General features: G+C 42.6%; 1 protein-coding gene across 3 annotated transcripts in view; it reads right to left on the bottom strand.

The window, feature by feature from the left end:
• The window catches only part of WASL (WASP like actin nucleation promoting factor), a 50,819-nt gene extending 49,184 nt beyond the window's left edge, over window positions 1-1,635 (bottom strand). For all 3 annotated transcript variants that reach the window (XM_080612768.1, XM_080612769.1, XM_080612770.1), the window contains exon 1: window positions 1,255-1,635. In XM_080612768.1, coding sequence (XP_080468894.1) covers window positions 1,255-1,374 — 120 coding nt within the window. In that variant the 5' untranslated portion in view covers window positions 1,375-1,635. The remainder of the gene's footprint in view (window positions 1-1,254) is intronic.
• Between the last annotated feature and the right edge of the window lie 15,454 nt (window positions 1,636-17,089).

Raw genomic sequence — 17,089 nt, 5'->3', positions numbered from 1 at the left:
TAGTTAACCCATCCCAGTGTAAATAGTGCCTACTTCCTGTTCAGTTACTACATCTTACGTTTTCCTTGTGACAGTAAGTTAGACCAACAATACCATTTCAAAGTCCAAAGAGTTGTGTGGAACCACTATGCACAGATATCCTGCTTTAAATCACAATTTCAAATGCATGCAATACTGCTCATAGCATTACAGTAAGATGCATAGCACCTAACATAGTATGCTCGGTGCTGGACACAAAGTAGCAGAAGACATCCAGGTAACATTATTTTCAATGGCTTCCAAATGGTTATTTTTATTTTTTTTAAGAAGCATTTTCTTTATCATTTTTTCAAAACTGAAATTTTTCTAAAAGCTGCTTTTCTAAAGAAAGTGCTTAACTTTTGAAGCCTTCAAGTAGTTCTTTAATACAGAGAAGTACAATTTTAATAGAGTTCTATACTTACAAGAAGGTATTCTGCAAATGAAGAACGTGCTGAGTAACACATTTGCTACAAGGCTTTTTCTTTTAATTGCCTGCTACGTATACGCACATAAACAGGGAAAGGCGCAGTATCTGAGCTGCATTTGAGTACGCGAACTTCTCGTTTAGGCCAGAAAAAGTACAATTCAAGGCAGGCCTAGCACTAATAGGAGCCTCCCTACAACTTCGTCAGCACTTCTTTGTTGTACCGCAGGTGCACCTGGGGCTCGTCAAGCAACTGAACTTTTGCCACTGAGCGCCGCAGTTGCTCCTCGCTGGTCGGTTACCCCTGCAGAGCCCGGGTCAGCCGCAGGGCAGGGGCGAGCCCCACAGGCCTTCGCCGGGAGCTCAATGCCCACGGACGGGGCAGCGCGGAAGGAGGAAGCCCACACCGGCGGTCCCGAGTCCGCCTCGGTGCAGACGGCTCTAGCACAGAGAAGAGGGCGAGGCCGGGCCCGGCGCCGGCTGAAGGGCCCCCCCACCCGCGCTGCTGCCCGCGGCCCCCGCCATTCATTGCCCCCAGCATCCCGCTCCACTCCCACCGCCCAGCGAGCTGCGGACGAGGCGGGTGGGTAGCGAGGCCTGCGGAGGCCGCCCCGCTCCCGAGCGGCGGGACGAAGACAGCGGAGTGGCAGGGTAGGCTCAAACTTCCGCAGCCCTCAACTTCCCGTCCTCACACGCCCCCCGCCTGCGCCTAGCCCCCGCTCTCGAGGTGGCAACGCGCTCGGGGTCTTTCGGCCGGGCGCACCACGAGCTGCCCCCTGTACTGCTCTCCCCCCCGGACCGGGACTCACCACGCATTTCTTGCCGAGGAAGCTGAACAGGCTCTCGTTCTCCTGCGGGGTGAGCAGCAGGGAGCCCACATTAGTGACCCGCCGCGGCTGCGGGGGCTGCTGCTGCGGGTTGCCGCTCATGGCCGGGGCCGGCCAGGCGCTGCCCTCGCCGCCCTGCGACCGTTGGCGCCCGCGGCCCCCTCCTCCTCCTCTGCCGCCGCGGCCTCACAGCAGCCGCATCGCGGAGCCTCCCTCTCGGAGCCGGGGAAGGAGGAAGATGGAGAGGGACGGCGGGCTTCGGCCGGGCTGCCGGCTGGGAGGCTCTGGAGAGGGGGTCAGTCGCGCCGGTGCCACTCCGCGCCGCCCGCCGATCGCACCCGCCCCTCCGAGCGGCGCTAAACTTCCAACTCCGGCCCGGCTCCGGCCGCCGCACGATCCAACATGGCAGCGGGGGCGGGCGAGACCACAGCGCGCGGCTGCCAGAGGGGAGGCCGACGAGCGCGCGGTTGCCGCGACCATGCGCTGTGCGGCGGGGGGGTGCCGCCTTCCGCTCCAGCCCCACCCGCCCCCGCCTTCCCCTCCGTACCTGCTAGGCCAGACTGGCGGCTGTTGGCGGAGGCGAGCTGCAGTGTGGAGGAGGGAGAAGAGGAAAGAAAGGAGACGAAGAAGAATGAGCGGTCGTTGCTGTCCTCACTGCTGCCTGCCTTGTCCTGCCTTGGCCGGGGCCTGACGGGCTGCGGTCTGGAGGCTGTGAGAGCCACCGGGGCAGGGCGTGAGTGGGAGCAGAGCCGAGAGGAGGTCGTGTCTGTGAGGGGAGTCACCCGGAACGGGAAGAGACCCCGAAATCCTGTAAACGGTACCGTTGCCCGAGCTGAACCCCAATGCCAGCGGGTGTTCGGGGTGGCCAGGCCTCGTGCAGGGTACCGACGATGGAGTGAGGACGTGTTGGAAGCCGTTATATTTGTAGTGAAACTTGATTTAATTTTTAACCTGTGAATCTTCTCACTTTCTGTGGCAGAGGGGGAAATGTTCCGTCACGGTTTGACGGACAGATGACCGATTGTGTCCGGCAGGCAGCTGGTAAAGTCCTGGCGGCGAGGTTGGGCAAGCCACACACACAGGGAGCCAAGGCCGGGGTATCAGTCCTCCTACTGCCTGCCACGGCTGCCACTGTTTGAGGTGAAATGCTTACAAACAGTAGCAGTACTTCAGGCTCTCTGGGCATCAGCTGCTGAGGAGAAACATACACAATAAACAGCCTTTGTCAGCTCGATTTCTTTTCCCCCTGCTTCTCTCCATGTGACAGCAGCCAGCTGGGGTGGAGGTTGAAGACTTTTCGAAGCCTGAAGATCCAGCACACAGCTGCCTTAACGCTCAGCCTGGCTCTCAGCAGCACGAAAGATGCTCATGCTTTCACATGCAGAGGTGGAAAACAGATGTCAAAGTGAGCAGCTTGCTAGTTTTCTCAGTGCTCCTAGGTGAAGAATTTGTTGGCTTCACATCTGCCAACAGATTCGCTGTCCATCTGAAAGGTGCTATAACAGTCCCCCCATAGTGATTTACTTTGTATTGTAGGGTAGAGCTGAAGAAGTGCAGGAAAAAAGCCTGTGAACACAAGTTGTACAAAGCTGTACTGACTTCATATCTTCCAGAAGATCAGGCAGGAACAGATGGCAACCCCTTCTGCTCTGTTTATAGGCCCTTTTCCCTGTGCTTAACAGACTGTAACTTGTCCAGAAGTGTAAAGACGGGAGAATATGGTGGAAAATCCTGAGCTTCTAACATAAAAAGAATTTAAAATACGTGCAGATACAGGACTCCTCAACCTGCAGATCTGACAGAGGTGGCTTGGGCTTTTGCTGTAAAGGAAGAACAGTAGGAACCAATACTTCCAAAATGCATTTCAGCGATCCCGGGTTTTCCAGTTTTCATTCCTTTCTTGTGCAAGTATGTGCATATTTTAGTGGAAGGGGAAATATTTTAGCTAAAGGATATTGGCAGCATTTTGCTCATTGAAAGTGTATGTAAAAAGATAAAACATGTAAGCACTATGCAAGGTACTTGCGTTTTGTGGGGGTTTTGGTTTTGTTGGGTTTTTTTTAATTTCATAAACAATTGTTTCATAGCCAAAGCTGTGTCAAGGATATTTACATACCTCTGTTGATGATCATAGTGTAAATAGCTAGAAGTACAGTACACCTTCAATGAGTACATGCTGGCAGTGTCCTCACCTCTCTGATCACTTGTGTTCCTTGATTTATTTTTTTCTCATTTCTGTTAGCTTTTACTGTTTAATCCTTCTTGTGTAGATCTTGCCATTCAAAGAGTGTTCTGGGTATAACGGGTGATATATTTTGCTTCCTACTGTTTTTCTCAGACCAGCTGGCTGTTAGTTCTTTGTAAGGGCCCTTTAACCTTTAGGCTCTGCTGTTTGGGTTTTATTTGCTTTTTTTTTAATAGGGATAGGCAGGAAAGGGAAGATAAAAGGACTGTTTTCAGACTCTGTATTTCATTAATTATGCAAAAGCTCTTTCTGTTTTTGTACCATGACAAAGCAGCATGTCCTGAAGGTAAATGGAAATATCATTATCACTGGAAATATCAGGATCTGGTGATAAGTCCAAGGGATCCACTGAAAAATAGATTTTTGCCTTTGTTATTTACATTTACAGTAGTATCAGCAAAGAGCTGCTATTCCTGCATAAAACATCCAATTTCAAGCAAAGCTCTCTCAAGGAAGGCCACCAGCTAGAATTACCTGTGTATATCTTGAAGAAATTGCAGTTGTTTCTGATCTCTCTTAGGGAAATTGCTGTCAGTGTTTATCTGGGGCTTTCCTCAGAATTTCTGACTGTAGTCCTTAGGGTTCAAGGTGTGTTACCCACCACTGATGTCTGTAAGCTTTATGGGAAGCTGCTGTTCTGCATTTTTCCATTTCAGGATACCAGCTTGTAGCACCAAGGTATTGAAATACATTGGAAGTGACATAACAAGTGTATCAATATAAGCAAGTGTAATGATTTTAAAGATTTATGTTACAAATGCTTATTTAATAAACAGGTTTTGTTATCCTTGTCAGACTTAATCTTTGATAGAAAATATGTATCTCTGAATTTCGTCTTTAAATGTGGACCTCTACAGTAATTTTTCAAATTTTCATACTGTGAGTGTCAGAGTTTAAATGTTCGTTTAAATGTTCAATTAAATGTACAATTTCAGGCATAACATTCTGCAATTGAACATCAAGTAAGAAGGTGAGGAAAACTTTCTATTGAAAGTAATTTTTCTAGCGTTGCAAACCATATTTTAAAGGTTTTATCAAAGTCTGAAGTATCTAAATGCAAGAAGTTCTCCAAGGATTTATTTTTTTTTTAAGTAGTGTCACTGTATTTCCCAGATCTTCATTTTGTCCCAGGGCTGAATTCAGGTCACAGTTTAGTTTTCTTATTTTCTGTAAGATGAAGAGATGGTTGATTACGCTAAAGAACAAGCAGGCTTAAAGGAGAACGCAGCTCTCCATAGACCAAAATTTCCTACCGTCTCTCTTCCATCTCATGCTATTGTCGGTGACAAGTGGAGCAGCCCGGGACAAGTGCGAACCTCACTGCAGCAACCACACAAGCATTGTTGGGGGAGATAAGGAGTGAGAATGTTTGATTGCTGTCACCATATGGGAGGGCAATGTCAGCAGGGCAACCCAAGAAAGGATGAAAGGGAGGAAAGGCTTGTTTCCCTCAACACCCTTTTTGGTTTCACTTGTAGAAAACAGCAGTCCCCTTACTGCAAAACCTCCTGTGGTAACCAAAAAAAAGGAACTTTCTTGGTGGCTGGAAGCAGGTTTTGAGCTGTGGAGACACAAGTTCTCTTTTTTTAAAGTAAATCTCACTGTTTTTCTCAACTGAGAGACCTTTCTCTTCAGAGAGACCTCACTGAAGAGGACTGGGTTTGCATTGTTAACTGAATCAATGGCAAATAACATATTAGCTATTTGACTGGTAAGAGGTTCATTCACTTCTGCTGTCTGTGCACTGAACCTTTAAGCATTCAGGATCCCAGCCTGCTCTGGAGGTAACTGAGTCATCTGTTAAGTTACGGCTCATTTCAGATTCAGTCGCTGCCTTTCCTTTCTCACAGAGATTTTTACATTATCTATTTCAGGCGGGTAGTAATCTGGAAGAAAGAGGATCTGGACCCTCTGGTGGTTTTTTTTCTTCTCTATATTGAATTTACATCCTGCAGATTTTGATTACAGAAGGACTTGAATTAGCAACAGAAGTTGACAATTGAGTTTTATTTTAATTAATTAGGAACACCTCTGCTGATTCCATATGGATGTGGAAGAGTGGTGTCAGTAGGAAGAATCCTGTCTTTTTGTGGGCCAGCCAAGCAGCAGAGCATCCTCACTTGCAACAGTGAGCATGCTGGAGGCCGGGAACGAATGCCATGGGACAATAAGGTCTTTCATTTCTTGCACGAATGCCATCTCAGGTGCCAGCTAGAACTTTTTCTCTCCTTGTAGCGGCTGTTGTGCATGTCTTCTGTTTGCCATATCTTTCTAGCCCTCATTTTCAACCTCAGACTGTTTGCTTTAAGGAAAGTAATTTGTGCCCTTCTATTCTGCTCAGCCAAGGATAACATTGGTTTTGGTTTGGATGTAGAATTGTACTTTCAATATGCTGGGGTAAGATATGAGCAATTCTGTTTTAACTTTGCAATCAGTTGCAGGGAGATCTAGCTCTTATGAAGAGCTCCTCTACAATTCCTTTGTGGCCTCAAGCATTGGACTGTATCATTCTCCTTTTCAGGACTGTGGAGAAGATGGACCAAACAACACTAGAATTTGAGGCATCTTCTCTCTCCTCTTGATACTTATTGATTATTGCCTGCAGTAACTGTGGAACAATTCCATAGCTGCTCTGTAAATTAGAGGAGAACATTTTCCTTCCCCAGCCCAGCTAGTGTCTAGCCTTGCATCAAAGCTCATCTTCAAAATTTCATAGCACAGGGTTTGTTGAAGCACTCTTTATTCTCTTTACTTGATTTATACCTCAGCAGAGATGTGACTTCTGAGTTTTACACCCAGCAATAACCATGAGTAGTGTGAATAAGTTCATTTTGATTTATCCACAGATTTTAAAAGGAATGTTTATTCCTTCCTCTAAGTTTCCTGACAAATTTTTAAATTCAATGTAATGAAATCTGCCTTCAGCAATTAATCAGCCACCATAAAGCTCAAGAGCCTCACCAGTTAAAAAAAAAAAAAAAAAAGAAATAGAAAAACATGTTCTTTCCACTGCAATCTGCAAATCCGTTGTTAGAGCACATTTCCTTAACAACAGAAATCTTGCTCTGTCTTTGAAATGTCAGTTCTTGTTTGCAGCATGACTGACCTCCCACCCTGATCAGCGTGGCTCTGACCAGGAAGCCTCGTCCTCACTGAGTAGAGGAGGCACAGACAACTGCATTCAAATCCCCCCTTTTTACTGTAAACACTAAGTATGATCTACATACTTGCCCTCTAAGAGCTGGCTTGATATCAGTCGTTTACTCCCAGTAGGTCAACAACATACAGCTGGCAAATATGTAATGCAACACAGCAACAATTGCAGTTTGGATCCTGATGGATGACTTAATAACTTTCGTGTAGGTTTTCTTTCTTTTCTTTTTTTTTTTCTCTTAATTCTCTATCCAGTGTGTAACAACCCTAAGAAACAGGCGTGAACCACACCTTGGTTCTTTTTTGGGGTTGTGCTGCGGCTCACACTGCTGGATCCTTACTTCAGCCCTGTGGTGTTTCAGGGCTGGCTGTGTCCTGCCAGTCCTGTTCTGCTGCTGCTGCTGCCCTCCAGGAGGCCAAAGATCCCATCAAAGGTCAGCCTTCATCTCACAGAGGGGTCCAGACCTGGGGTTTCTCCATTGCGTCAAACTGTCTCTTTAATTCCTTGCTTCTCTGTGGAGATGCTAGTTGATTTCAATGTTTAGCAGGGGACAAAAAAAAAAAAAAAGAGCAGTCTTCATGCATCAGTGTTCTTGAAGGCGTATGGCTCTGCCTCATAAAGCAAGATTGAGAAGGTGCATATCTTGATCAGCCTGATTTTTATGTTCAGGGAGTTCACTTATATCAGCCTCAGGCCAACTAAAGCCACTGGTGCAGTGAACTATAATTTTTTATAGGAAAAATAGAGTATGCTTAACAAATCTAGAAGCTTAACAAATGTATGCTGTAGGAGTTTTAACAAATCTAAACAACATTAAATTGAACATGCTGCAAACTGGCTTGGGAAGATGGATGAAAACCATCTTTTTTTCCAAACCATATGTGCAGTCAGTTGACTGTGGCTTATACATATGATGCATCAACAAGCAAATTTGCACTCTGTCCAGTTGTTTCACCTCAGAGATAATTCTAAAAGTAAACCTTTGGTTTTGATTGCATCCTACTAAGTAAAGATAATCAGATTTCTGTAAGACCTTAGGAATACCTGAAATTTAGCACAGGCAGCCAAGTTATTTTGATTGGTACTATCCTGGCTACCCTATTATTACTTTCAATTAAGGACTCTTCCCATGGCATGTTAATATGGCACATACAAATTATATCAGTACTTTACCTACTTTGCTCATGCTCACCGACTCAACCTGAAGGAGAAGTTGTCCTATGAGAACTAATCTGGCTAATTTTTTTTCTTTTTCCAACTAAAATACTGATGTATGTGTAGTACAGCAGTGCCTGAAGCCCTGTACAGATTTGGTGCCTGGAAGCTTTGTAAACATATGAGAACCCAGTGGCTGATCCACAGGGAGGTGACGTTAATCTTGGGGAACATCCACAGGAGCCCCCCTCCTAAAACTAACCATCCTTCAATAAATATTGATTCTGTGTGCTACAACCTGAAGTAGAGAAAATAGAGAAGTTCCTTTAATCCATTTTTTTTTTGTACTTCTTTCTGACAAACGTATTTTGGAAGATGTGTTAACTTTTTTTTTTTGTGTATGTCATGGTTCGTCAAGCCTACCGTTACATGTGTTAAATATATCAGGTTCAGACCTACCATTTTTCAGCTGATAGGATATTTCTGTGGATTTTAAAAGAGCCAGAAATGATTTTATTTGAACTCTAGACTTAGTGCAGTGTTTGCTGCAATAGTGTAATATCCAGTGCTGACCTCCTTTGTCCAGTTAGATTTCTTGGCCTTGATTTTTCTTGTATCTATTTAAAAGATGAAACCAAATGTCTTCATTTAAAATACTCTCACAATAATTACAGTACAACGAGTTGCTGTTCAAAAACTAGAAACCTACAGGGCAGTTAATAAGGTTTTCTGGGAAAATACTTGCTACTGCTATAGCAGCTCTTTCACGGGGGTCATGGCGAGGAGCCAGAGGAGGTTGGTAGACAGCTAGGCAACCAGAAAAGAACAAGTTTGTCAGCATGTACAGCTGATTGCCATGAGAGTAATTTTCCATAAGCATAGCCTGCCGAGTGTTTGCTTAAGAGGGGGGGTTAAGTTTTCACTAAACTTCCTAAAAGCTAAGCCATTTTTAACTCTGGTAGAAGGTAATTAATTCAAATCATATGGAATAAGGCTCAGTACAAATTTTGTGCTATTTTAATGCTACCTACACGTTGCAGCAGGTGTGATATTTCAGTATATATAGGCAATATAGAACTATTCTCATAATGATACAATTATTTTGGATGGGTGTTTTATTTCTACTGGCTACAGTGATCAGTTCAGAACAAGAAAACATGAGACATGTTCTTAGTGGAAGAAGATACAGCCTTTAGTTATTATGTTTTCCTGCTTGTGATTGTCAACTAGATTGACAACATATAACCGTAAGAAATAATGTTCTCATTTGCTTATCATTATAACCATAGCATAACTCTCTGGGAATATGGGTAGTCTTACAAGTTTTGTAGTGCTCCGAAACCCCAAATCTCTAACCAAGTATAACTAAATCATAGTTCTAATCTTCAAAGCAGGCTTAGGTGTGTTCAGCTGCTGCGCTGTATCTATACTTCTTTCTCCGGCTCTTTGTGTGCAGGGCCGAGGTTGAGAGTGTTACATAGGCCTGTGCCATGTGGAGACTTCCTTCACACTGAAATAATCCAGTGTTAGCTGCTTGCCTAAGGAATGGTATAAAGCAGATTCATTAGAATAAATGTATGAACTCGAAACTTTCAGAAGAAAAGACAAAGATTGGTTCATATTTATATGGAGAAAATGTTTTTGATGAAATAATAACCCACTCAATTTTTAATATTGTTCTTCAATATACAGAATGTTTGCCAAAGTCTGTATAACCATATGTGGTTTATTTCAAATAAGATGCAATCCATAACCTGCAGCCTGCTTAATTCTGCAATATGAGCTGTCTTTATCCATTATTTATTGTCTTTGAATATGAGGAGGATCAGAATATTAGACAGAAAGAGCACAGTGGCTTTGAGGGTGAGTCATAAGAATGAGACAAAATTCAGCAGTAAAAAGCACCGTGCATAAATGCCTCTGTTGAGAACGAGTGTGGGGGAGACCTGAGGATGGTTGGGAGCTGCTCAGTCCATGTAGGCTTGGAAAGGTAAATGCATGTCTCAGGAGCTTCATGGGAGAGATTCCAGGGAGGTATTAGTGCCTTTGTGCGAGGCCATAATGCACCTTATTGGAAATAATGTGTATGATTCTGCCTGTTTTCTAGAAGATTAATTTGAATTGGAACAGGTTCAGAGAAAAGATAGTATGTGTGGGAGAACAGGAAAGGGGAGATGAGGTATCACGGCAAAACAAAATGACAGAAGACCTGAGAAAAGATACAACTTTAAATACAGTGTACTTCCTTATCAGCTTCCATTGATTAGGTATTATTTCTCCTCATATATGTAATTTCTAAACAATCACAGTGACTGATCCTCCTTTATCAGGTGATGAGAGACTTTATGAGGAGCACATCAAAAAAGAAATCTCTTTTTAAGGAATGGGCAACACTGGTTCAAGAAAAACATTTAGAAATTAATAATGAGTACATTTAGATAGAAACGTACAGATTCCTAATTATGAGGATAGTCTGTAACATGTCTCCAGCAGGATTAGTTGGGGGCAAAAAAATTGAACTGCTTTTAAGCTAGAGCTCAAGACATTTATCAAAGTTATTCTGTAAGTGTTGCTTTTAACACCAAGGGACAGGACTCAGAAAATCCGTTTAGTTTTTCCGTTCGTATGTGTCTGTTAAGTGTTTTATCATCTAAAAAGTAATAATAAAACCAGTCACTGCTATTGAAGGCATTCAGAATCCTTCTGTCTTAAGTTGTGTAAAATTAATAAATGATTTGGGTTTCTTGGAGAACAGTAGCTTCTAAACAGATCTGTTGGATCCTAATTTAAGTCTGTTTAGTCTGCAGCGGTGAAATTGTTCTGAGTAGAAAATACATGATAAAAGCTGTGTAATGGATCTTGTCAGAAAGCTTTCTCATTCTATTTAGCACTTTTAATAATAGAAAATCTCTACTGCATTTAATAAAGAGTAACAAAACTGCTGAAGCCAGAACTGATTGCTGGTTAGTTTAAAACAAATGAAGTTTAGATCCTTTCTTTACAGTGTGCTGCTCACTCTCTATATCTAGAAGTCAGTGGTTAAATAAAGTCTCTCTGGGAGGAATTTTCCATTCTGAGTCATAAGCATTGGATTGACAACCTTTGTAGAAATTTAAATGCAATCCTATTAAATAATACACTTCTATAAATGCTGAAGGATAGATTCTTTCTCTGGGTGCGGGGGCACTAAGCTGCAGTATCTTGGAGGGCGGCTTGTAGGGAATTTGTGTAGCTATGAAAGCAGTAAAGCCGGGAACTGCTGGGCTAGAACACCTCCAGCATCCCATCAGGAGGACGGGATATCTAATGGCACAGGCCCCACCAGCCAGCAGCAATTATCTAAATGGTGTTTGCCCACAGGCATAAAGCAACAACCATATAAATAAAACTGCTGAGTTTTCTTTCAATATCACATTAGAGCTGGAGATTGTTCTTGCAAGCAGCATTTGAAACAAGTATGTCAATAAAATGTGAATAATAACTACCCAGTTCTTCCTGGTGTGTATTTTTAATGTACAAAATTTAAAAAAATATTTCTTCTCAACTTACTTTTTGGATTCATCAGCATTTTCTGTCTCTCGTAACTATCCAGTTGGCTTCATTTTGAGTTCATACTCATGCAACTGCAGGCTTTGGCCTTATAACCTCTGGATAATCTGTAAGTGAAAAATGTTAATGTGCTAAAAATGATTAAAAAATGCAAGCACCAATAGTCACAGAAATCCAGGATATGCATAAAGGAAATTATTTTTTTCAATATTAAAAATAATTGGGAAATGTAAGGGGCAGTCAGCTCACTCAGGATGCTGCACATAAACACCAAGGAGTAAGCTAGAGAGATCACAGATCATGTAGTAATGATGCAAAGGAAGAATGCTGATAAAAGGAAGAATGCCGGAGATGTGAAGGTGTTGGGCAGCTTTCTGGAAGAGCAGAGAAGATGACACCAGCAGGCTGGGAGTGCATGAGATTCCTGTTCTGACTGAATCCCAGCACTCATCAGTGCCAGTGCACTATTACACTTCTGTAAAGGTGCCCCAAGTCACTGGGCTGGGCTCATGGTGAACCTTTGGACAGACACTCCATGGTGGTGTGCAGTTTTCAGTGCAGTTCTCAAAGCCTGCACAGCTACACAAGCATAAAGAACACACTGCAGCATGACTCCTCTGCCGATAGCTGATCATGCACATGATGCTGTGCAAGTAATTTCTTGTTTTCACCTTTCTGCTATCACAACCTCGCTTAAGATATGGCACTGGTATTAGCTTCCTGAGGAAAGGCATCTCAAGGTGATTGCTAGCTATACATGTAGGCATAAACCCTGTACGTCTTGGTACTGTGCTTACCAGAAGAGAGGAGTGCCAAAAGAGAAGCGCAGTGAGGCCCTGCCGCTGATGTGGAGTACTACTATTGACACTTTCTGTCTGGTAGCAATAATTTGGTTCGCCATCTCCACCTCTTTGAGTTATTCATTCTTTGTTAATTTAAAGCAAACAGTTGCTTATTGTTAGTGGTCAGCTGGTCTAATTTTCCCTTCTCCCTCGAAAGTACAGTTACTAACAAAAGTTCAACATTTGTGCTTTGCTGTACTTGTTTTTCTCCTGATGAAACTGAATAGCTAAAGTTATGCCAAAAGTTTTAAACAGCAAACAAACAAAGCCAAGTAAACAGTCTACACAAGTGAATTGTGTTTCAGCACATGCTTATGAGCCAGCAATCAGAGATTTAAAATATTTGGAAACAAAATAATCTATTAACTGATGCAGTCCATAAAGCTAATCAGCTGTAATATATTCTTTTAAGATCAGCAGTGCTTTCGCAGTGGGGAGTAACCCCTCTCCCCACAGCTAAACAGACACTTTACAAGTGTGTAACACATCATATCTCATGATAACTCACAATCTGGAAAGCAGCACATTCATTTACTGTTGGTTTCATTAAAATTGCCATGTATTGCAGAGTTGGGAGCATTTGTGCATATGTATATATGCATGTTGATGTATATACATATATATATGTATGTATCATTACATATATCATCACTGATTTTTCTTGTCCTGCACTGCTATTCCAACGGGGATGCATCCTGGCTACTCTAGTAAGGGAAAACTCTCACCAGAGAAGAGCTAACTTGCCTTCAACAATCTTGAAGAGCATCATTTGTCTTTGGCTTTTGAAATAGTTATTATACTGGAACTATTGCACCAGCTAAGGCCGTAACTGAAGTTTTGGTGGAGCTGTACTATCTGGATGAGGTTTTACAGCCCACGGCCTGAGGACAGGCAGGACTTCCAAGAAGGTAGAGATTTTTCTTAGGAAGCTTTGAACATCTTTCTGTCACATGGAATTTGAAGTCACTGCTGGTCATACAAAATGATTTGAAACCAAAAGCATGTGAAAAACTGCCTGCTCTCAAAGTGCCGATGTGCTTGTGGGATTTCATAAGCAGCTGGCATGTAAATGTAAACCTCCTCCTATGGTAAACATTAGCAATGAATCAAGGATATCTGTAGTGGGTGCACATTGAGTTCAACAGAGGTATGAGAATATAAATGCACTGTGAACATGACTGGTTCTCCAGTGCATAGACTTATCTGCAGTGAGGTAGATGAGATTTATACTAATGAAAGGTGTGGGAACAGTCCTAGGACGCCAGTGAGCCATAGCTCAGTGCTCAGCCCTTGTGTAATCTCTTTTCAGTCACTGCCTGTTTTAAAAATTAAAATTCTAAACTGTTCTATCAAAGCCCTTTTCTTATGTGTTACTGGAAAGGCTTCTGCTCCTCTTGAGCTTAATGGCAGAAGTGGAGTTATCAAGACCTGATAATAAAGAGTTTTTTAGTATATGGTTATTGAATGAAGAAATTCCTAGTTCTCCTGCTTTGCTTGTGTGTTGTGTTATTATCTGATGTTAAATAAATGTTTTTTGATTGATAAATCTTGATGATGATAGATCTGGATGAACCTTTTGATGTCTTCCATTTCAGCACAATAAATTTATTTCCAGTGTTTCTGATGATCCCTCAGTTTGCCCCATCACAAATGCTGAAGAAGAGAAACTACATTAAGGTGTTGCCCATTCTAATACAGTCAGATCAAAGAAGTGCAGAGAACATAAAAATCAACATGGCAATTGGTGTGACGAACAGTAGTGACCAAGCTTTCTGCAACTACAAAACTGGCTCTGGGTTCTTTCAGTCTCACTAGAAATTTTGTTCAAACTGATGAGGCAAAGTTTAGTGGATTTTCCATTGAAATGATGACTTTTTCTTTCTTCTGTGACAATGGGTTGCCGATGGCAGCAGAAGAGATCTGGGGACAGGTTCCAACTGCATCATGCTCACCATTGGTCCCGGGGGTCTGCAGGAGCAGCTTTTACTCTCAGTAACACTTTCAACCTGAGAAGCACAGCAGGAGATGAAAAGGTGAGTGGAGTGGCGAGCATTCAAATGGGCCAGACTGCTCCTAACGTCAAAAGAGACTCAGTCCAAGAACTGGCCGAAGAGTCAATCAGATTCCGGACCTAAGGCACTATTTCCATAATGACTTTGCTCTGTGCAAATGCTTCCTGCAAATGTGGAGCCAGGGAGCCTGGGCAAACTCCTAAATTTGCCAGGGACTTTGTGTTGGGCTAGAAATTGTCCTGTTTCCTTAAACATTGGGCATTCAGCCTCTAGACAGGGTGTCTGACCCAAATTATGTCTATACTGTGTTTCTGTCATTTTTCATTTTTCCTAATATTTGTTCTCAGTTTATTGCACAAGGTTCTGCTGGCTTTCCGGATTGGGTGAGTAACCAGGCTGGTGTGCTGTATGGTGCACTTTTAATCTCTTTTGTTTAATCTCTAGAAATCAGGTAGCTAATTATGGCCTTACTAAGTAAGACTTTGGGGAAGCTTTTCCTTATGATTTGCCTTTACAACTTTATATATATATATGTATATATCTTTATATTCTTATGCTTCTTCATGATTAAATGTTGCCATTATTTTACAATGTACTTCCATGTATTGCCCTGGAATATCCCTTCTCAAAAGAAGAATAAATCATGGTAAAGTAGTTCTCAGAGAAGACATATCCATCTGGAATCCCTGTAAGTATTTCCTGAGTCAGCAGTTCCAAAATGGAAACCTTCATCTCCTTTAGGGTAAGGTGCAGCATAAAGCCCAAATGAATAATCCCTTAGCACCTTAATATTCAAGAACTGGAAACTCTGAGAGCTGTGTCCAGAAACATGTGGATGTCAGGTGTGTCCAGCCAGCTTGAACCTTGGTTCTGGCAGAGAAACAGAGCTGGTGGTGACAAGGGTGAGAGGCAGAGAGCAGTCTGAGCCCCAGGAGGGTGAAGGTGGAAGCTCTTGGACACTGTCTGTTTTCCTGTGTGAGCAGCAGAAGGCTCTGTCCTGTGTCACACACAAGGATGGACAAGACCTGTCCCACCTCTTCCTCTTGCCAGAGATGATCTCCTCACCTTGCAGGTGTAGGGGAACTGTTGGGCAGCAAAACTGACCAGCCTTCCCATTTTCTCCCCACACTTCTGGGAGCAGCCAGTCCTGCAATGGGTTGTAGGAAGGAGCTGTACCCAGGTGTTATGAACTTCAGCCTCCTGTTTAGCAATAGGGAAATGGCCTCTGAGCTTTGCTCACAAGAAGTAATGCCAGTGCAGGACCATATCCTTTGCATTAGTATCTTGATTTGGAAAGATACGCTTGTGCTAGGTTTTTTGTTTGCAGCCCAGCTCATACTCTGGCACAGGTTTTGAAAAACAGTTGTAATTAACAACAAATATCTTAGGGTTAGCTTGTTTTTCAGAGATTAAAAAGATCAGTTATTGTTACTTTGCACATTAACTTTTGTTAATGCAACTTTGTGTGTTCACTTACCAAAAGCAAAAAACACTGAAAGCGCCTCTGAATGTAAAGCTGTAATAAATGGTTCCTCTCATAGGTTCACCACAAAGGATCATGCCAACCTCCTGACACAGCATGTGCAGCCCTATATTAAGCTATTTTAATGGCTCTTAATTCAGTTTTGATCATTAGAGCTTGTTCTTGAAGTCTGTATTTAAGACAGTCACTTGGAGTGCTGGATTAAATATCATCCACAGGCCTTAAAAAAATCTTGATAATGTCATTTCTATGAGGCACAAGGGGTGGGATTTGTTTGACTGTGTGCAGATCACTCCAGAAGCTATCTACATCTATGCTACATCTATGCTAATCACATCATTTTCCTTTTATGACCAAAGAAGAGAAATAAGCACTTTAAGGGTATGAGTCAGCTGTTCTTTTTCAGATATCTGGTATATAGTGAGATAAACTGCACCGTAAAAGGAAGTATTAATCCTTAGTGGCTTGAAAAGGAGCTTTGGTGACCAGTTCAGGTATAGATATGTGTACTGGTATTATAAAGAGAAGTGAATCCCACTGAGATGACTGACAGTAATTATGAGCATGCCTTGAAATAAACGAGCTCGAGCACTACACGTTTTACTCTTAGCCCTACAGCTGTTTGCATATGAAACAAGCTGGTGGTATGCTATCATGAACACTGTTCTTGGTCTCTTCTGTCTCCACAGTAGGTTGCTGACAAGCCTGACTGGTCCTTTAGAAGTAGAATTTGAGGTACTTAAAAAAAGAAAGACTGAGGAAAATGAGCCTGTATCCTGATAATTCTCAGAGTGAAGGCCTGGCTCTCTGCTTTTAACCAAATTGAAGTCTTCTGTATGTGGGCTGGAATACCTTTGACTAAATTCTGGGAGTCAGACATTGTCACTGCAAAGGTAGCCATTGTTTTCTCGATAAACATATTTTACCTTGTCTTTGGTATTTTGTTTTCTGGGGCTGAGCTCTAAAGGGTTTTTCAAAAATCATTCACAGATAACAGCTGATGTCTCCAAAATCTGTGCAGTGTGGTAGATTATCACAGTATTGTGCGCTTTTTGTGTGATAGAGCACAGCCCTGCCCTAAAGTCTTCTGAAATAATGATTGGGTTTTAGACTCAAAAGACTACTCTGTAGAATAATGAGAACCAAAAAGGGGGTGAGGGGGAAGGAGGGGAATGAGAGAACAGTAAAAACCAACCAAATTTACTGAAAAATGTACTAAAGAAAAAAAGACTTCCGTTTTCACCCACAAGATGGTGCCACTTCCTCAAGTTAAAGTACAAATTCCCTTCGAAAACACTATAAAAGTAACACATCAAATTAATCCCCTCGAGAAGGGTGATGGAGTGCAGAAGTCCTACTAGTACCTTTAAAATAGTA

Source organism: Psittacula echo (assembly GCF_963264785.1).
Source record: "Psittacula echo genome assembly, chromosome: 1".
Classification (NCBI taxonomy): Eukaryota; Metazoa; Chordata; class Aves; order Psittaciformes; family Psittacidae; genus Psittacula; species Psittacula echo.
This window is presented reverse-complemented; position numbering and strand designations above follow the sequence as displayed.